The sequence below is a fragment of the Lacerta agilis genome, chromosome 16 (genome assembly GCF_009819535.1).
Source record: "Lacerta agilis isolate rLacAgi1 chromosome 16, rLacAgi1.pri, whole genome shotgun sequence".
NCBI classification, from domain to species: domain Eukaryota; kingdom Metazoa; phylum Chordata; class Lepidosauria; order Squamata; family Lacertidae; genus Lacerta; species Lacerta agilis.
The window spans coordinates 35541022-35562878 of NC_046327.1; the positions used below are offsets into that span (position 1 = coordinate 35541022).

At 46.7% G+C, this 21857-nt stretch overlaps 1 protein-coding gene across 2 annotated transcripts; it reads left to right on the plus strand.

Moving 5' to 3' along the window:
* Positions 1-2920: 2920 nt before the first annotated feature.
* GATA1 (GATA binding protein 1) lies at positions 2921-21412 on the plus strand. 2 transcript variants are annotated; one of them, XM_033173665.1, is made up of 6 exons: positions 2921-3118; positions 13588-13790; positions 15577-15969; positions 17120-17265; positions 17920-18045; positions 20985-21412. In XM_033173665.1, the coding sequence occupies exons 2-6, from the start codon at positions 13619-13621 to the stop codon at positions 21297-21299; spliced, it is 1152 nt and encodes a 383-aa protein (XP_033029556.1). In that variant the 5' UTR covers positions 2921-3118; positions 13588-13618; the 3' UTR covers positions 21300-21412. The 2 variants fall into 2 exon arrangements, with proteins under 2 accessions (XP_033029556.1, XP_033029555.1); XM_033173664.1 differs by having other exon boundaries at positions 2921-3136; positions 20985-21411.
* The last annotated feature ends 445 nt before the right edge of the window (positions 21413-21857 follow it).

Below are 21857 nucleotides of genomic sequence, written 5' to 3' on the forward strand. Positions count from 1 at the left end.
GAACAGTGACTCACATGGAGACACAAGTGTTGACTCCTTTGCAGGTGTAATTCTCTTACACACCCTGGAAGAATGGAAATCCAGAGATGGGGAGGAGTTTATTTGGATATCGGAGCTTTGGGAAACCCTGATTGATGGCAGCCAGAAGTGGACGCAACAAGGATTTTGAAGAGGGAGAAAAAGAGGGTCTCTTGTAATTTCCCCTACCTAATCAGGCAACATCACCTTGCTGACAAAGGTCCGTAAAGTTAAAGCTATGGTTTTCCCAGTAGTAATGTATGGAAGTGAGAGCTGGACCATAAAGAAGGCTGATCGCCAAAGAATTGATGCTTTTGAATGATGGTGCTGGAGGAGACTCTTGAGAGTCCCATGGACTGCAAAAATATCAAACTTATCCATCCTTAAAGAAATCAGCCCTGAGTGCTCACTAGAAGGACAGATCCTGAAGTTGAGGCTCCAGTACTTTGGCCACCTCATGAGAAAGAGAAGACTCCCTAGAAAAGACCCTGATGTTGGGAAAGATGGAGAGCACAAGGAGAAGGGGACGACAGAGGATGAGATGGTTGGACAGTGTTCTCAAAGCGACTAGCATGAGTTTGGCCAAACTGTGGGAGGCAGTGAAAGATAGGTGTGCCTGGCGTGCTCTGGTCCATGGGGTCACGAAGAGTCGGACACGACTGAACAACTGAACAACAACAAATCAGGCAACATCATTAGCCTAGACGCATATACCGGTACTCTTTTGCATTCTAACTCCTGCAGGGGAAAAGAAGCCCAGTATTTCAGTGTGCGGGAAATGTGGCCTGCATGAAACAGAACTGCAAGTTTTTTAAGAGATTCTGTGCAAAGAAGGAGAAAAAACATTATTGCAGGGGAAAAGGAGGAAAGAAAAACAAAGGTTGGTGAGTCCTTTACTTGGCAATCATAGCCTGCTCAGCATTGGCTCCTGAATGATGTGAATAAACTGACTATTTCCTTTGCCACGAATCTGGCCATGCTTATCAAACAGCTCCAGCTCAAACAATATCTAACACCATTTACTGTCATTGACTGGCAGCTCTGACTAGGTGGGGTCAGGGACAGACAGGTGGCGAAGGGATGGCAGATGGAAGGAAAACCCTGCGCTGGTGTTTTCTCTTCATGTGTGTTATATTTACAGACCTGTGCCTTCATGCTTGCACATCTTGTGCAATTTTAACCCCTTGAGAGCTGGGAGGTAGCTGGACCTTAGAGAACGACAATGCTGGCAACTAACTTGTAAAAGACACTGATGATGATAATACTAATACTAATAATAATATTTTATTTGTACCCTGCCCATCTGACTGGGTTCCCCAAAGACAAATTGAATAGGACCAATGGCTTACCAGGGGCAGTTGTCAGAAAAAGAGAGAAAGCTGGAGGGTGTGGCATTATTTGGGAAGTAAAAACAGTCAGCAATGGTTCTGCCTGACTACTTGTTCTCAGGCCACAGGCATCCAGCTGCATAATCCCACATACGAAGCTGCCATACAGAGTCAGGCCACAGGTCCATCCGAGCTCAATTCTCTCAATACAGTACACTGACTAGTGTTTCAGAGTTCCCCAGGTTTCCAGACAGGAGACATTTCCAGCCCTACCTGGCGATGCCAAGGATTGAACCTTTGGCCTGCAAAACATGTGCTCTGCCACCAAGCAAACTTGCTATAAACGTGTGTCAGACAAAGGCCTTTACTTCCATCCTTTCCAAACAACTAACCCCTGTGTTGCAAACTGGAATCAACGACAATACAGGCAACATGATGACCAATAACAGTGATAGCACTACAATTCTTATTGCATTTTATACATGACATAGTACAACATAAACAAATATAGACACCTATAAGGTTCTCTTGTGAATCTAAAGCCAAATAAACAAAGGTCTGTAAATCTCAGAAGGTCTGTAGAAGCAATGTGAGTCTTTGAATGAAACAATATACCGTAATAGATGCTATCCGGTAGGCCAAGCTGCAAAGCTTTATATTTGCATTCTATGGGGGCTACTCTTTTGAGGATCCATATAGAAACACAGTGGGGAGGAGGGCAAGTAGGTGGGCAAGAAGAAGAAGAAGAGTTTGGATTTGATATCCCGCTTTATCACTACCCGAAGGAGTCTCAAAGCGGCTCACATTCTCCTTTCCCTTCCTCCCCCACAACAAACACTCTGTGAGGTGAGCGGGGCTGAGAGACTTCAAAGAAGTGTGACTAGCCCAAGGTCACCCAGCAGCTGCATGTGGAGGAGTGGAGACGCGAACCCGGTTCCCCAGATTACGAGTCTACCGCTCTTAACCACTACACCACCACTGGCAGTGGTCAGGATTTTCCACCCCCCTCTCTGCACAACCTTCAATGATTTCTCCATCCATGTGAACAGCTGTAATAAGATGTCTGCTTCTATCAGGCTGGGGTGGGGGGGGGGGAAATGCTCAGCTACATCCCTCCCTCCGTGGAGGCCTGAGCAAAAGATATCTTGTGCCGGTGGATCCAAACAGCGAGAGATAAGAGCATAAAAGATACAGTAACTCACATTGCTGACTTCCTACCGTCTCTTTTCTCCCTGCACAAGCCCAGGCCCCAAATTCACCCCATAGATTGGGATGAGATCTAGGAGTTTGGGCTTCCAGGCTTGTCACCAACCCACTAAATGCAGCTTCCCTTCCAAGGCTTCATGCAATCTCCAGAACTTTTGGCCCTCCAATTCTCCCACTCCACACACTTGAACTTATTATCCCTTGAATTGTTTCCAAGCGAAGGGTGTTGATTTTATTTGGTCTGCATATGGGTTCTTTATGCATTTCCTCCAATTCCCTCTCCCTCTTCTTCATCCTCCTTGCCGGCCGCCTTTGGAGGAGGCGGAGACATCACTTGGGTGGTTGCTGCTGTGACTTTTTTTTTTTTTTTGGTCATCGGTCCCCTCCCTGCTGCTTTGAGTCTCTCTCTCTCTCTGTCCCACCAGTACAGCCTGGGACATCGTAGGAGGACTTGGTTGAGGCAGATCAACCGGCTGAAGTGGGGACACTTTCTCCAGTGTCAACCCAGCCCTTTCCCCACGTTTTCTAGGCTCCGTGGACCAAGACGCGTTCAAAAATTTGCCAAGGTTTGTGCTCTGCACCAGGTCAGTTTGATTCAATGCATGCCCCAAAATCCAGTTGTTTGAAGTACAGTTGTTGATTTCTCTTTGAGTAATGGATAAAGGCGAGGAATTGTTAAGAATAGTAATAGATATGGATAGAGGAATGCAGGATTGCAACATGGGTGGATAGGGCAAAGTGCTGAAGATGAGACGTGTTTGGCCTCAAAAATTTATCCTCTGCTTTGGATGCCCTTCACTGCTACTGTATTGTTGGGGCTGAGAGAAGTGCACTCTGCACACGGGTAGAGACGTCCTCATCATCGTTATTATTTTGCATGGTCTATGTCTGAGCTTTGGGACTGAAAAGAGCTTCAAAGGCTAAGCCCCGGTGTTGGCCATTTTCTCCTGCGGCTGGCTGCCTTGACACAACGAGCATTTCTAAGCATGGGTCGGCTAGAGACAAGGCAAACTTTTCCCTCTTCAAATGAAAAAGGGTGTTGGAATTGGCAGTGCATGGCCAAAGTGCAGTGAGTTCGAGAACGCTAGACGCAAAGCAATCACACAACGGACCGAGGTATAAATTGTTAGGAATGTGTATGGTTGATTTTTTTTTAAAAAAGTTACATCTAGATGTGATTATCACTCCACAGATTAAAAAGGAGTAGTGGTATCCTAACAGATTGTGATAACTGAGAGGAGGGAGTAAACAGATTAATAGATGAGCCAGTCTGCAATCTTTGTCAATTTCTAAGTCTGATTTGATGGCGAGTCAGGGCTTTGAACATGGAGAGTGAATTCAAGAAAATAATCCTTGTAGATCCTTTGGGAAAGAGTTAAGGCTGGAATCCTATAAACACGTACTTATTGGTGCCTAGGTCTCACTAGATCGCAGGGGACACGTTTCTGACGCAAACAGGCATAGGCTCAGGCAAAATGTGCTAGGTTTCGAGTTCTATTATTTACATTTGTGCTGGAAAGTTAAAATAACTGCACCAAAAACCCAGAGCAGATCTACAGTTCCTTGCACCGACTTCTAGTAGTGCACATACAAGCTCCCAAATTTTGTTACAAAAAAAAAGAGGTAGATAATGAAGTGAATTAGGAGCACAGGAGCAGAAAAATGAGCATGAAAGCCATGAGAGAAACACACTGGGATGGCTGAGAAATGGCAGGGCAGACTTGTTGCAAGTAAGAAACACAAAGGCTGGCAGAACCTGCCGAGGTCAGAAAGGTGCCTGCAAGAACACAATGGGGAAGGGGGAGAGTGGATTGCCTGGACGTGGCAGAGAAGGCAAATGTGAAGGTTGCTGTTTGTGTAAAGATGCTGAAAGGATCAGTGTTGTGCAAGGAAGGGAAGAGCACAGGACTATTCTTAGGTGTACATAAAATTATTAAATAATAATAACCGAGGTACATTATTGTTATTGCTTGTAATTATGGTATGTATTTTTTTGTATTTTAATATTGCAAACCACCCTGTGATATTTGGCTGAAGGACGCTTTAGTAATTTAATAATAATATTATTAATAATAATAATAAGCATGGTGACTGGAGAGGACAGGGACAGGGCACTGGAAAAGCATTTGTGCACTAGAGGCAAAATGTGCCACCCAGAGTTCCAAACCAATGCCATGGGAGTTTCAGACAAACACATCAACCAGTTTCTTCACAGACAGACATGCTTTTCCACAAGGGAACGTTTGATCCTCTTTTGCCCTGTTATGATGATGCGCTGCGTGCAAGCAAATAACAAGTGGAGTTTTTGCATTCACTTGAGAGAGCATTTTAAGCAAACAGTCCAGCAGCTGCAGTCCCATTTGATGCAGTAGGTTTTACATGCAGGATTGGGCTGTTCTCAAGCCTCACATGGCAAAAAGAATTATACGTGAGAAGGAAGCCGGTCAATGTGGTGGAAGGAAGTCAGTCCTTCGGCGTGGGGGGACTGGGTTCGAAAAATCCCATCTCAAACGCAAGCAGTGACTCAATTTCTCATCTGTAAAATGGGAGTCACGTCTCTATTCGAAACCAACTGACTTGTAAGGAAGTCCTGTTGGTTCCAATTGAACTCCTCCTGCAAGACAATGTTCTGAGGATTCCACCCTGAGAGTCACGGATGGGAAAGACAATTAATAACATTTAATATTTATTTACTTATTTCAATGGAACTAGGATCATCTCTATACCTGTGTGTGTTTATATAGTTGCCAGCAGAGGATTATGTTTCAAGCATCCGATGAAACAGACTCTCGCTCACCAAAGCATTTGCCAAAATATATCTGCTAAGTCTTTCAAGTGCCGCAAGACTCTTGCGCTTTTAGCATTAATGTTGCACATCAGAGCACCCAAACTGCTTCGCATGCATTATCGCAGTCATCCTTAGACCAACCCTATAAGGTAGGCCAGTGTTATTATCCCCACGTTGCAGACGGTGGTGGGGAAACTGAGACTGAGCGAGTGTAGCATGCTTAAGGACACCGAGGCTGCATATACACCGTGCATTTAAAGGAACCCCAAAGAATCCTGGGAACTGTAGTTCTCTGAGGGGTAAACTGCAGTTCTGAGAATTCTTTATATGTGTGCTGTGCATTCTGAACTGGGGACTTCCCCGCTCACACTCTTGTCCCCGCACTGCACCAAATATGGAAATAATGCCATGCAAACACACACACACACACTTAAGCTTTAGAGATGGACATACCTCTGTACAGAATGATACAAAACTAAAGATCAACCCACATGAAACTGGTGGCTACAGAAAAAGAGTGGGTGAAAACCCCCCTGCATGAGGAAAGGAGAGTAGGATGACCTTGTACTGGGAAACTCAACAGGTAGAAAGAAAATGGATTGATGGATAAACGCAGAGGCAGAGAGGACAGGTAAACAAGAATGGAATATAGTGAAAGGAGGGGGGCCATGTTAATTTCTTTTGCTCTCCATATAACCACCTTCCCATTAACATCTGATCCCAGAGACTAATGCATTTGCCTCCAATTTTTGTCCTGGTGAGGATCCAAATGGAACGGTGGCAGGAAAATGGAGTTCAAGAAACGGGAGAGGGCTGGGTTTTCCATTCTTGTCTCCTGACTTCTTAAGACTTCTCAGTTCCACTTTTCCATTTGGGATCTATGGAGTTAGGGAAGGAGCAGAGGGCCTGAGAGGATGGACTCTACTACTAGAAAGAGCAAAGCCAGGAAATCTTCCTGGTTTACCTTCTGCCTAGGCTCTCGGACACCTGGGTTCTTTGGAAGGTCCCATGTTCTTGTGAAGTTTCTGATGGGGGAAGCTGTAGTAGGCTGAAATGCAAGCTGGTCTCTCTGTGGGAGCAGCATCTGAACGGTTTCAGGCTGGATTAAAACTGCTGCCTGTGATTCAAATAGTGCCCCGATAACAAATACCCCACAGATAATTATCTGAAGCCGGTGAAGCTGGCGATAAGGTTCTGGAACTATCTCTGGGGGCCCCCATGCCCAGCTCGGTAACAGTGTGCAGAGTGGAGTTACTAAATGGCTACGGGCACAACTGTAATTTTGGTTGAAATGAAAATATTCAAAAGGAAATTTCATTCCTGCTGATAAGGACTGGTGTGGCCCAGAGATAAGGTGATGCCTTTGATGTGTGTGGCATAGATGTTTGTGGCAGTGTTGCTTTGATGTATATATGTATTTCTGTGCGTGCGTGTGCGTGGACACACACACACACACTCATACAAAGCCTAGGACGTAAGTTGTTTGGCGCTATGCTGTGTGGCATGGCATATTTCACATTTCCACAGATGAATACAGCACAGGCTCTATATTAACACCCCTATTTTCAAAAGAAGGTTCACTATTTGAGCTCTCCCCCCCCACCCCACAGATTATTATTACACATTGTCAAAGTCTCTCATTGACCTGCTATAGATCCTGCATTTATTTACCCTGCCTTCCACTGGTTGAAAATCCAACACAGCATGTTCCTTATCGACTTCAGGACCTTCTATACTATTTAAATTCAGAATTTTGTCCCTTTGTTTAGAGATGTTCTGGGGGGGACAGGACACATGCTTCTTCTACAATATGTTATCAAGAGCAGCAGTTACAGTGCCCTTCAGCTCTCTATATTGGACAAACAGGCCAAACCCTACGCCAAAGGATAAATGGACATAAATCTGATATCAGGAATCACAAGACAGAGAAACCAGTAGGAGAACACTTTAATCTCCCAGGACATTCTATAAAAGATCTCAAAGTAGCTGTCTTAATACAAAGAAATTTCAAAAATAGACTGGAAAGAGAAGTGGCTGAATTGCAACTTATCACCGAACTTAAAACCGTGGAGAAACCTGGTCTGAACAAAGACATTGGATTCTTATCTCATTATACATGACAAAGCTATCTTTAGCCATCTCACCCCTTGCCTAATTGCAGCCGTTAAGAGTCGTCAACAGGTTTTCCACACCTATCAGCTGATCACCCATTCCCACCACCCTTCTGAGTAATACCCCTCCCCACTCCCTCACTATATTTAAGGGTCTGGTAACTTCCGTTTCAGTGTATCTGAAGAAGTGTGCATGCACACGAAAGCTCATACCAAGAACAAACTCAGTTGGTCTCTAAGGTGCTACTGGAAAGAATTTTCTATTTTGTTTCGACTATGGCAGACCAACACGGCTACCCACCTGTAACTGAATCATCACACATGGTTGGTGCAGATTGCATTCTGCTAGTGGGTGACAAGTTGTGAAGGCCTGTTGCACATTTTGGGGAGTAATGATGGATTCTAGGGCCCCACCTGCACCATACATTTCAAGCAGTATCACAAGACATGTGTGACTCCAGCATTGTGACCCTCTAGAATAACAAAGGAGACCGCCATAGCTGTTGCAGCTGCAGTGGAATCTCCCTGCTCAGTACTGTGTGGAAAGCCTTGTAGTTCTCAATAGACTGAAGTCACTCACTGACAGGGTCTATCCTGAGTCCCAATGCAGTTTTAGAGCTTAGAGGTCTGCAGTAGACATGCTTTCTCCACTGGGCCAGCTGCAGGAGAATTGCCGAGAGCAGAGCGAGAGCCTTGTACATGGCCTCCGTCAGGTCTTTGACCCCATCAGCTGAAAATGACTCTGCTCAACAAGATAGAAAGCTCACCTAAGCTCCACGAGATGATTGTGTCCTTCCATGATGTGCGACTCTGTCCAGTATGATGGCTCTTCCTCAGCAGGATCCCCAAGGACATGCTCTACGGGGAGCTGGCTTCAGGCACCAGGTCCATTGGCAGACCAGTTCTGCATTACAAAGATGTCTGCAAATGTGACGTGAAGGCTGACAACATCAAGCGCATGGTGTGGGAATCCCTGGTAGATGACTGCAGCTCCTGGAGACAGACAGTCTGGCTGTGCATCCATAGCAGTGACCAGAGGAGAAGTGGCCACCGGGAGAAGCGCAGGGAGAAGAAACGCTGTGGTGTATCTGCAACAGCACAACCGGATGGATGCCTTCCTCTGCCCCAGCTGCAACAAAACATGTCTCTCCCATATCGGTCTCTACAGCCACAGCAGGTGCTGTAACTCTTGATGGTTTGACTTTGCCCCTAACAGCACACTCCTCCATTGTCTCTCGAGACGGACAGATGCCAACATACTACTTGGAACAGCTGCTTTCAGAAGGGGCAATTGATGAGGGGTGTTTGCGTATATATGGTATAGGAATGTGAGCTGCAAAGTCTTGCATTCAAAAGTAGCCTCAGCAATGAACCCACTGACTGGCTGTAGGCAGTTTCAGGCTTCCCAAATACAATATGGAGATAATGATCATGTTTGGATAATCATATCTTGCCTTTGAAAGCGGAGATATGAACGAGCCTTTCAGCCACACACAGAGCTCCTTCCATTCCTCTCTTTGTACAAGCAAGCAAAAAACAACATTGAATCTTTTTGTTAACCATCACAGGAATTGCCAATGTGATGTTCTCTGGATGTTATTGGACTCCCAGCAGTCCCAGGCAGCATGGCCAATGGAACTGTAGTCCAACAGTATCTGGAGAGTAACAATTTGGCAACCTGATTTGAACCAGGAAACCATGGTTAACAGCTTCAGAACAAGCCAAAGTATTAAATCATGGTTTTCAATTGGCTTAATCTCTTGGCCTGTTTTGAAGCCGTTAATTGTAGTTTCCTGATTCAGATGAAATGGGAAGCTATACCAAATTGAAGACTTCTTGGTTTCATAGAATCAAAAACTTGCAGAGTTGGAAGGGTCTGCAAAGCCTGGTGCAAAAGACCTGCGATTTGGGGTTCTTAAAAATACCCCTGGCTCCCTCTCTACTGCTGCTGTCTGAAGATGCAGATCTTTAGATGGATACGGATGTTAAGACATGCTGCCGAAGATGCTGCAAAGGTTTGAATTGAAACAATCTTTGTTTTTACAGTATCTGGTTTTGAAGTTTGTTTTTCACTGTACTGCCTTGCTGTCAGTTTGTTGCTCGGCTTAAAATGATTGGTAAGCCACCTTGATCTCCCTTGGCCCAGGACGGGGGCTGCAGAGCAGGTACGGCGCTGCAAAGAATACCCACATATAAAAATGTGTATCTGAATTCCGCAACCTAGCCTATGACTCAGAATGGTCCCTCATTCCCCTCCCACAGAGCAGAATCGAGGAGGTCCTTTAAAGGCCCCAGAGGTGCAAAGGGGGAGGAAATGAATCAGAAGACAACAGCGCCACTAGTCCCACGTTCAGAGGAAGCTGGCATGTGTACAAGGCTGATTTCAAAAGGCTTCCTTTGGTACCCCATGACTGAACACACTGCAAAGATCGGGTGATAAGGAGGCCTGGCACCGGATCCAACTGCCATTCACAGGGCAGAGGAACAGGGTCCTAGAAAGATGTACGGTAGCTGAGGATGCACAGTTTTCTGCAGGAAGCCCCCAAAGAACCTGGCAGGCAAGGAGCTGCAATGGCAGCTAAATGCGATGGGGTCTTTCTTGGTTCTACCTCCAGCAGATTTGAAAGCAGGTGGTGCTCCCTTGGGGCAGTGGAGGCTGGTCCACTAGGGGACATGGGGCATTGCCCCATCCCCCTTAGTCTTTCTCCAATCACCTGCCTTCTTTCTTACAACTAGCCCAGGGGGTGACTCTGCCTGCCAACTGCCTCTTAAAGGCTTATCAACACTTACCTTTTGCCCTGTGCTTTCTGGGCACAAGTCCACCCTTGAAAGCTCCATGTCCGAGCGCCCTGTTTTTGCCCACGAGCTTTGCCCATGAAAACCGGCTCTTTAAAGCTGAAGTGCAACAAAGGGCAATTCAGGTTATCCATGGGTTGCTGTTTGCTCTGGTTCAGCAGCCCCCGAATCGGGTTCCTGATTTGATTCTCTACTACCAAAGCTGAAATTATCCAGAGTGTAAGAGAGAAATACAAGAACAATACAGACATCTGTGTTTCCCCCAAAGGAGTCTCAGGTGACAAACGTTGCTTCTCTTTCCCCAGCCCTCCCCAATTTTAGCCTCACAATTTTAGCTCTGGGAAGCCCAAGAGAGTCCTGCCCCTGCTGCCCCACAAACATGAGCTTTGGGGCTGCCTGGGGTTTCGAACCTAGGTCTTCTCCGTCCTTGTCCAGTCTTTGCTTGACACACTCAGTATATTACGTGGGACACACACTGCAAGCAAACTCAAATAACCCACACACTTTTTTTTCTGGAGCCTCATCAGATCCGGAAGCTGATATTGACGAGGAAAGAGAAGATGTCACTTCTGAGAAAGAGAGACTGGTTAGAGAAAGAGATAAGAGGGAGGGAGGAGATTGCAGAGTCACTAGGAAAGGGGTTCCTCCAACAGGCCAAGGAGGCAAATCCACAAAGGCTTTGCAAGCACTTATCTCACCTGGGTTCCCATTAAATCCAACTCCCATCTAAGCACAAGGCCCTGGTTGCTCTCCACTGCCAACAAACAGCCTTAGGAAGAGCAAAACCTGCACTACATTTATCACACAATTCTTTTTGTTTATCCCATGGGAATCTGTTGCTGTGCCCCAATGTATCTTTGCCATGCTGTTTTAATGGTAGGGATCAAAATGGGGGCAGTGTGTTCCCTTTTTAACACTGCAGAGAAGTAAAGGATGGGCTGCAAAAACCAAGACTTTCGCCACCTCCCCACCAAACCACCCTAAACATCTTTTGGATAGAGTTGCAAATATCTGGTGGAGGACCAAATATTTCTACACCCAGTGCTCACAGTTGTGTAGGATGGCATCTCACATCTTTTCAGGTGGACACAGTTGGCTTACCTTCCTACTTTCCTCTTGTTCACCCACTGAAATCATTCCACTTTTTATCACCACCCCATTTTGGGCACTGCATAATCATAGAATCTTGGAGTTGGAAGGGACCCCCAGGGTCATCTAGTCCAACCCCCTGCTAAAGTATCCCTTTTATTATTTTTAACCTCTCTTGCAAGCCTGAGCTCATTCTGAGCTTTAGCCAGCCTGACTTCCCCCCTGCAACTGTTGGCTACTCGTGTATACTCCTCCTTTGTGATTTCCCCTTTCTTCCACTTCTTATACATGCCCTTCTTAATTCTCAGCTCATCTGTAAGCTCCTTATGCAGTCACACCGGTTTCATTTTATTTTTCAGTTCCAGTGTGGCTTAAGGATAGGCTGCCGGGTGGAGAACTGAACACGCAGAGGCACACATTTACAGATGTGATTCTAGACTCTGAAACCTAGAGGTAGTTAGAAATGCTTGGTTTGTAGCCAGTGTTAGCCCTATTTAGTATAGACCCATTGGAAATAATGGACATGACTAACTTTGGTCCATTAATTTCAGTGAATCTAACTCTGCATATAACTTAGTTGGATAGAAACCCTTGTGCGTAAGTGCAGGATGTGTTGTGCTTTACAAAAGACAGTCCTCTTTTTGAAGTCAAAGTTTGATTTAAGGATAACTGAGAACAGCAGAGGCCTTGACATTGTCCATCAGCAGTTAGTAGCGCCTGGTCAGCAGATGGAGCAGGCAGCAAAAGCCACCTGTTGTCTTCCCCACAATGTTGATATGTATTTTATTTCTATTACAGTAATAATTTCTACATTTGTCTGAACATTTGAACTAGGATATTACAATGTTGTTCAAATTGGATGCCCTCTTCAATTCTTTTTCTTTTCTTTTTCTTTTTGGTGATGCAGATCCTCCTTTTTGGCAATACATAAGTGGCGCTGTGGGTTAAACCACAGAGCCTAGGTCTTGCTGATCAGAAGGTCGGTGGTTCGAATCCCCGCGACGGGGTGAGCCCCCGTTGCTCGGTCCCTGCTCCTGCCAACCTAGCAGTTCGAAAGCACGTCAAAGTGCAAGTAGATAAATAGGTACCGCTCCGGCGGGAAGGTAAACGGCGTTTCTGTGTGCTGCTCTGGTTCGCCAGAAGCAACTTAGTCATGCTGGCCACATGACCCGGAAGCTGTACGCCGGCTCCCTTGGCCAGTAACGCAAGATGAGCGCCGCAACCCCAGAGTCGGACACGACTGGACCTAATGGTCAGAGGTCCCTTTACTTTTACCTTTTTAACTGGCCAAAAAAAAGTGTCAGCAGCACAGCTTGTTATCGTTGCTTCTGCAAGCAGCTGTAAGAGCACCTCCTTAGGTAGACTGACCACTGTTTTGCACCCCCCTATAATGCGCCAGACCTGGCATCGTTCTGGGACACTGTGGGAGGGAGGAAATGGTGGTTGATTCTCTCTTTCTCTCTCCCTCTGTGTGTGGAGATATTCAGATAACATTTCTGCAGAATTGCCATTTTTTTTTCTTCTGGGATGGAATTTTCTCAGAAAAAAATGTCTTCTGAGAAATTTTGGCTCAGCTTTAGTTGAAAGGGGGCAGGTGAGCAAAGCAACATTAATATTATATTTTATTTGCTATTATTATTATTACTACTCATACTCTCTCTTCCTTTATGTGTAGTCTGGGTACTGCACTATGGACTTTGAAGTGGGATTTTCAGGTCACCTCACAAAAACCAAAATGCAATACGGGGCAAACTTCAAACTGATCTTGGTTTGAAGTAGCTTGGTTGCCAGTAATAGAGCTACTAGGTATCTAGAAACTGGCATGCTCAGGAATTGGCAGCTGCCAAAAGAAGAGGCACATAAATAAATTTATCATTGGATAAATAGTGTTACAGAAGCCCGGTGCCTGCCTCTCTCTCTGCCAAGTGGAGGCAAGAGCACATGGGATTACTGTGCCCCTTTGGAGAATATTTAGAAGACACAGTGGAAACTGTTGTGCTTTAGGAATTATGGTTTATTCACCTATTTACACCTTCCATAATCCGGAGGGCAACACATTGGCGACCTCTGCTGCAGAGTGTTCTAGAAGTAAAGGCGAACCAAGATAAAACTCATGAATGCTGGTTCCTATCACTAATCACTAGGCCCTAGCCATGTACTCGATTACATTCACTTCTCAGTCAGGAATCTGCACTCTCAGCTCCTTGCCTCATGTGCCAGGCTTTAAAAAATAAATAAAAATTCATTGCAGGTTTTATCATCTGTGGAGGAAGATTCTAAGAATGGATTACTCTACTGTGGGGAGTGAGGACCCTGCCCCCCAGTATTTTGAACATCCCCATTTGCAAGCAAATGATGACGCAGACCTATTCTTCCCTGCTTCAGAGGGTGTTGATGCTGGGGCCATGCCCACCTACTTCTCTCGTATGTCTGAATCCTACAGACACTCTCCAGGTAGGTATACAGTGATTGCAAGAGGATATACCTTTATACACACGAAGCAGCTGATCCCAGTACCCTCCCCACCTCCCTCTGCCTGCAAGCTATTAGCCCTTATAGTCACCCTTTTGAATCATAGGCGGGTATGCTGCATTTGGCAAAGGCCCTCTGTGCACTCAAAGGGACTTTTACTATTACTTTGGAGGCAAAAGGAGTGTGCTAGTGCATCTCTGTAGACGCCTCATTCTCAGAATTTCCGGCTGATTGGCTTACAGTGATACCGTTGTGTTTTCGCATTGCAAATATAAAAGTACAGTGTATATGTCAAACCTTCAATTAAAGCAAAAACTATCAACAGTGTGGGCTGCTTCTATTCAGGGTTCCTGATAGACTGCCATGCTCTTTCCCAAGATACTCTGTTTCATTACCTCCTCTGACCCCCGTTTTCCATACCCCCACGAAAGGTACCCAGCCCCACTTAATTCCACAGGACTTATTTCAGAGTAAAGGTAAAGGGACCCCTGACCATTAGGTCCAGTTGTGTCCAACTCTGGGGTTGCGGCGCTCATCTCGCTTTACTGGCCGAGGGAGCCGGTGTACAGCTTCCGGGTCATGTGGCCAGCATGACTAAGCCGCTTCTGGCGAACCAGAGCAGCGCACAGAAATGCCGTTTACCTTCCCGCTGGAGCAGTACCTATTTATCTACTTGCACTTTGACGTGCTTTCGAACTGCTATATTTCAGAGTAGACACGGCTAAGATTGCAATCTCAGCATTGTACGGCCATTGAGCATTCACAGTCCTCACTGTGGGAATGTGGATCCGGCCAGAGGGCTGTATCCTAAACTGGCCCATCTTTGAAAGGTCCACCCACCAGTCAATCACCTGATGTCATATTACATCATGTAGTTCAATTTTAAACTTGCAGCTGCAAAGGAAACCGCTTTGAGGTTTTTCCTTGCAGTCAAGGAAGGAATAAATTTTATGAAATAAAAGCAAAGGAAGGAAGAATTGACTCCCAATTCTTAATTACACCCACAATTCCCCGCACCCCGAACAAACTACAGCTCGCTCACAGGCTTCTTGTGGGGGAACCCATGTCTTGGTGTGGACAGAGTCTGGGAGCTGTCCGTGGTGCTGCACCACCTGCCCTCTAGCCCCATGGAGGCCTCCATGGGACCAGAACAGGACAAGAGGCTGCATGCTTCTGAATACTGCAGCAGGTGCAAGCATGTGAAGGGAGCGAGGCTGTCCCTATACCCTGGCTGTGGGCTTCTTGGAAGCATCTAACTGGCCGCTGCTGGTAAAAGTGTACCGAATGAAGGTAAAGGTACCCCTGACCATTAGGTCCAGTTGCGAACGCCCTTGGGGTTGCGGCGCTCATCTCGCTCTATAAGCCGAGGGAGCCGGTGTTTGTCTGCAGACAGCTTCTGGGTCATGTGGCCAGCATGACTAAACCACTTCTGCTGAACCAGAGCAGCGCATGGAAACACCGTTTACCTTCCCGCTGGAGCGGTACCTATTTATCTACTTGCACTTTGAAGTGCTTTCGAACTGCTAGGTGGGCAGGAGCAGGGACCGAACAACAGGAGCTCACCCCGTCACGGGGATTCGAACCGCTGATCTTCCTCTGATCGGAAAGCCCTAGGCTCTGTGGTTTAACCCACAGTGCCACCTGCGTGAGGGAGCCCCTTATTCTGATCCAGCAGGGCCTGCTTGGCCAACTCTAGTGTAGGCCCACTGCCCTGAACACCTTCACACCCTTCTTAATGTTTCCTTTTGTTTCCCCTCCTCTCCAACAGTGCGGCAGCTGTATCCCATCCTCAATGGTTTGCAGTGGGTGGATGGGCACCCTTACAGCACAGCAGCTTGGGTCTCCAGTTCTTCTGGAAAGCCCCATGCTGGACTCCCAATCTACACCTCTGCCACGTCCTCATATCAGACCCTCCAAGCGCCTCCCTCGCCCAAGGACCTCAGCCCCGATGACAAGGGGAGCCCCAGATACCTGGAGATGTTGAAGACGGAACGGATGAGCCCCACCCATGCCGAACTGCTGCCTTTGGGAACCGCAACCGGAGCAGCCCACGCCGCTTACGCAATGGGGCAGGACTTTGGATACTTCCAGCCGTCTGGGAGTCCCCTGGCAGCTGGGTACTCCCCTAAACTGCGGGGGGCAACACAGCTCTCTCCTACCGGTGAGGATTTTTGCTGGGGACCATCACATGGGCTGCAGAGGAAAGCGGGAACGATATGATACAATGGACATTCCATACCTATTTCAAAAGCTCACCTGCCTGTAAAACAAAAACTCCTTGGTAAAATGGTGCAGACTGGAAAGGCAGCATGTGCGTTTTCAAATTTGTTAAAATTTGCACCAAATACTTTTTCATTACAGTCCTAATGTGAATATTTTAATGCGATTAAAAACAACAACAACAATAACAAAAAACAAAAAAACAAAAACCTAAACATGCCAAATGTGTGGATCCCTCAGATGACATTTCCCATTGGGAAGTTTGGCCATGATGTTGAAAGAGTTTATGTGTTCTAGCCGGCACAGCTGATCAGCACTTTTTTTTGTGTGCTGCTTGGACGTCAGAGCTGACCAACCATGAAGCTGTTTACCAGAGGCAACTGCAAGACATAGTTAGCGTGAAAAATGTGTTTAGGAGAAGCGATATCCACAGGCAAAATCTATAAAATGCTAGAGTGCCTGTGGCTTAATCTTGGTCATGAATTGCCACCTCTGAACTGTAAAGTTCTGCTCATTAAATGTAGTACATATTTCTTTCCCACATTATACTCTGCATGTGCTTAGTGGCACAATATTTATGACCTTACAGTTACAGGTGGGTAGCCGTGTTGGTCTGCCATAGTCGAAACAAAATAGAAAATTCTTTCCAGTAGCACCTTAGAGACCAACTCAGTTGGTCTCTAAGGTGCTACTGGAAAGAATTTTCTATTTTGTTATGACCTTACAGGTTCCAGGTCTGGACTCTGGCATTGAAAACACGTTCTGAAGCTGACCTCTTAGGTTCTGGGATGAGCTTATAGACCAAGACGGATCGATAATGGAGATTAAGTTCTAGTAGCATTTATCAGACATGCAAAGATTGGCTTCCTTTACCCATTATGTAAATGAATTAATATTCCTCTACCCAGGTTCTGACGAATCGTTGTTCTTGGCGTCTTTTTTGAACTTTCTCTGTCTGGCCTTCTCCAGCCCGGCGCTGCATCAGACATACTGCTAGTAGCATCTCCTCAAAGTGACGGGCCTCATGCCCCCCCCCCCCGAGCTATTCTGCCAATTCCCCACTGACTGCTTTTCCCCATCTCTTTCCTCAGAGGCGCGAGAGTGCGTGAACTGTGGAGCCACAGCCACGCCACTGTGGCGAAGGGACGGCACTGGTCACTACCTCTGCAATGCCTGTGGGCTCTACCACAAGATGAATGGGCAGAACAGGCCTCTCATCCGGCCAAAGAAACGCCTGGTAATATATTTTTATGTTCAGGGCAACATTGAGGTTTGCAGAAGTGCCACACTTTTCCATCTATAAGATGCCCCTATGCATAAGATGCCCTCTATTTTTGGGGACTGAAATTTAAGAAAATGGGGGGGGGGAGAAGGCACAAACGTGTTGAGCTTTTATGGGGGGAGGATGGCCCAGAGTTGTTGAGCTTTCTTTGGGGGGGATTACCAAGGGTTGTTGAGGTATTTTTAGAGGGGATGCCGAAATTCGCTCACCCATCTCTGTCCCCTCCCCGGCAGAAGCTGCCATTGTCATAGCGTTGGCCAATCAACATCATCCATTGATGCAGCAACCAATAACATGCACAATAGCCGCTGACAGCCGTGACAGCAGCCAATCAAACGTTCACCCTATGCACCACCCATGTATAAGACGACCTCAGCTTTTTAACATGATTTCTAAGGAAAAAACCTTAGTCTTATACATGGAAAAGTATGGTACATTCTGGTGTGTGTGTGTATGGGGGTGGTGAATTAAGGGAGCAACCGACTCCCACCCAATGAGGGCTAAGTATTTTCAATGGGCATGGAAATCTGACTGACGGGGTGGGCAGGAATGGACCATCAGGGTGGGTGTCGCTGTATGTAACAATCCTCATCACATTCAACCATGCAGATTGTCAGCAAGCGAGCCGGCACCCAGTGCAGTAACTGCCAAACGACAACCACCACCCTCTGGCGCCGAAACGTGAACGGAGAACCTGTATGCAACGCCTGCGGTCTCTATTTCAAGCTGCACAATGTAAGCCAAAGCAGTAGAGCAGGGGTCAGCAAACCTTTTCGGTCCACTGTCCCTCAGACCTTGTGGGGGACCAGACTATATTTTGAAGGGGAAAGAATGAACGAATTTCTATGCCCCACAAATAACCCAGAGATGCATTTTAAATAAAAGCACACATTCTACTCATGTAAAAACATCTCTCTCTCTCTCTCTCTCTCTCTCTCTCTCTCTCTCCCCCCCCCCTCTCTCACACACACTTAATGGATAAAAAGCATTACACTGATTTTATGTCAAGTGACTTAAGGACCGTTTTGGCCTAGTAGACCTGCCACACCAAATAAGTGTGCGCAACTAACTTCAAAATCTGCATTTCCCTAGAACTTGAGAAAACCCATTTGTGTCATTAAACACCTCCCCAAATGCTAACATTTCAGATGTTTAGCGTGCTGTGATAGCTGTCAAATTCTGTTTGAAAGCTGGTGGACAGGATAACCAGAAACGGTATGGCATTGTGGACAAGGCTGCATGAGCACAGAAACAGGAAGTCTGCTGTTCAAAACTTGGCACTGCCATAAATGCATGCCATGGCCTTGAATGAGCCATCCTGACAAACCACACTTTGTTTCTTAAACCTGATGGCTTCTTCTTCTGAAGAGGTTTTCAGAGGGGAACCTGCAGAGGCTCTCCCCTTTGCCCACCTGTTTTCTGCTGCCTGAACCGCCTGTAGCTCCTAACAGCAATTTATATGGCCCAGACACTTCATGAAGCTGCCTCGTCCACCTAATAATAATAATAATAATATTTATTATTTGTACCCCGCCCATCTGGCTGGATTTCTCCAGCCACTCTGGGCGGCTTCCAACAAAAATCAAATACATTAAAATATCACACATTGCTATTCCATCAGCATTCCTTCCTTCTTGTCCTCCCTACTCTTTCTGGCTTTCTGAAGTGTTTTCACCCTTGTTCTGTGTCATTTCAGAATAAGCAAAAGGCTAAGGGCTTATGCACCTTTCCTCTGCTCTTCCCAGGCATGGTCTATGCTAAAAAGCTCCGTGTCCGAGCAACCCCCCTCCCTCTTTTTTGCCCCTGAACTTTCTCTGCAAAAACCTGCTCTTTAAAGCTCAATCGGAGCAAATGGCAATCTGTGGAAAGCCCAAATTGTCGTTTGCTCTAATTGAGAGCTAAAGAGTGGGTTTCTGTGGGGAAAGCTTGGGGCAGGGGAGCAAACGACACGAAGCTTTTAAGTGCAAATGTGTACCTGGAAAGAACAGGACAAAAATTACGTGTGGATAAGCCCCAAGTGTTTTATTTGATAAAAGGTACATAGTGTTGTGTCCAGTAGTACCCAGAACAGATCCATGTACAGTGGTACCTCTGGTTACGTACTTAATTTGTTCCGGAGGTCCGTTCTTAACCTGAAACTGTTCTTAACCTGAGGTACCACTTTAGCTAATGGGGCCTCCCGCTGCCGCTGCGCCGCCAGAGCACGATTTCTGTTCTTATCCTGAAGCAAAGTTCTTAACCTGAAGCGTTATTTCTGGGTTGGCGGAGTTTGTAACCTGAAGTGTATGCAACCCGAGGTACCACAGTAAATGAATACACTTGGCGGCTAACTTAATGCCCCTTAATTTCAGTGGGTCTACTCTAAGCAAGACTTAGTTGGATACAACCTATGGATTTTAAAAGAATGTGTTCCCTCCTAGTTTGCTTATATTGTGGAAAATAATTCTGACCCCCCACCCCCAGATATTTGAGAACAAATTGGTAGGCTTCTACCATATGTATCATACTCCCTGCATCTCGGTTCCCATGTTGCCTCGAGGAGGACTCAGATTTGGGTGACTTTATACCGTTCCAAAGGGAGGGCCTTCAGCACCCTTTTCCCAGACCAAGGATGTGCCTCTCCCATCATCCTTAGACCCCGGGGGTGCCTACCCTGTAGCCTGTCCTGCAGAGCTGTCACGGCCAGGACACAGGATGAGGCAATTGCCTCAGGCTGTGGATCTGCCAGCTGCCACGCACGCACATGCTCCTACAACATGCACACTCACCCCATCTCTGTTTATTCCTCGGGCCGCTTCAGGCGGTGTGAGTATGTGCAGCAGCATTTTAGCACACTAAAGTCAGGAAGGAATTGTTTTCATTTGCTTTCCAGAACAGTAATGGTATCATTATGTTGCACTACACCAAGCAAGCAAGCAAGCAAAATAATAATAATAATTATTATTATTATTAATAATTTTATTATTTATACCCCACCCATCTGGCTGGGTTTCCCCAGCCACTCTGGGTGGCTGACAGCATATCTAAAAACATAATAAAAACATCAAGAGAGCCAGTGTGGTGTAGTGGTTAAGAGCGGTAGACTCGTAATCTGGGGAACCGGGTTCGCGTCTCCGCTCCTCCACATGCAGCTGCTGGGTGACCTTGGGCTAGTCACACTTCTTTGAAGTCTCTTAGCCCCACTCACCTCACAGAGTGTTTGTTGTGGGGGAGGAAGGGAAAGGAGAATGTTAGCCGCTTTGAGACTCCTTCGGGTAGTGATAAAGCGGGATATCAAATCCAAACTCTTCTTCTTCTCTTCTTCTTCAAGTGTTAAAAACCTCCTGATACAGGGATGCCTTCAGATGTCTTCTAAAAGTTGTGTGATTCTTTATCTCCTTGACATCTGAAGGGAGGGCATTCCACAGGGAGGGCGCCACTACCGAGAAGGCCCTCTGCCTTGAGAGTGATCCTGTGAAACTTGGTGGGGTTTACTTCTGAGTTAGTATGGCTCCATAGCCAGCCCCGTGCCTCTCTGCCCTCTATCTGAACCATGCAATTGCTCTGCAAACAGCTATTGCTCTATCCTCTTCTTTACTCTATGATCTTCCTGCTATTCCTTCTGCTCGCTGGCTCTCGACCACTCTGCAGCACTGCTCTCACGCTTGCTCACGGCTCCATCTTCTGCCTTCCAGGTGAATCGTCCCTTGGCAATGCGCAAGGATGGGATCCAGACCCGGAACCGCAAGGTCTCTTCAGCCAAGTCCAAAAAGCGCAAGGGGAATTCTGCGGAAGCTGCCATGTCCACCCCAACCCCCTTGGAGATGATGCCACCGCCTCTGATGGGGGAAGAAGCAGCTGCCCTCTATACTCTCAGCCCCATGATGTTGCCAGGACATTTGCTCCCTTTTGGACCCAATCCACACCTTCTAGGCTCTCCACCAGGCTTTCCTCCGCAGGCTTCTCCTGCCCCACATGGCTCTCCTGGGGTTGTTTCTGCACTGGGGTAAAGAGCCCGACAACCACACAACAACCCACGGCATTCATGTACAGTGACTCTGGGACCAATAAGCAAGGAGGGCCAGTGTGGTGTAGTGGTTAAGAGTGGTAGATTCGTAATCTGGGGAACCGGGTTCGCGTCTCCGCTCCTCCACATGCAGCTGCTGGGTGACCTTGGGCTAGTCACACTTCTCTGAAGTCTCTCAGCCCCACTCCCCTCACAGAGTGTTTGTTGTGGGGGAGGAAGGGAAAGGAGAATGTTAGCCGCTTTGAGACTCCTTTGGGTAGTGAAAAGCGGGATATCAAATCCAAACTCTTCTTCTTCTTCTCTTGATAACTTTTTGGAGCACGTGTATTAACTGCTTGCAGCATGGGCCCCTTGGAAGAACAGGTGAAAAGAATAACAATGGGAGGGTGCTCTGATCCCGCAGCTCGTCATCAGAGAAGACATATGTTATGGGGTAGTTCCCCCAAGCGGCGGATGAGGTGCTGATAAAGCAGTCGAGCTGTTTTCCAGGCTGACTGTGCAACTGTGAGAAATGCTGGGGCTGAATGCAGGTGGTGGGAAC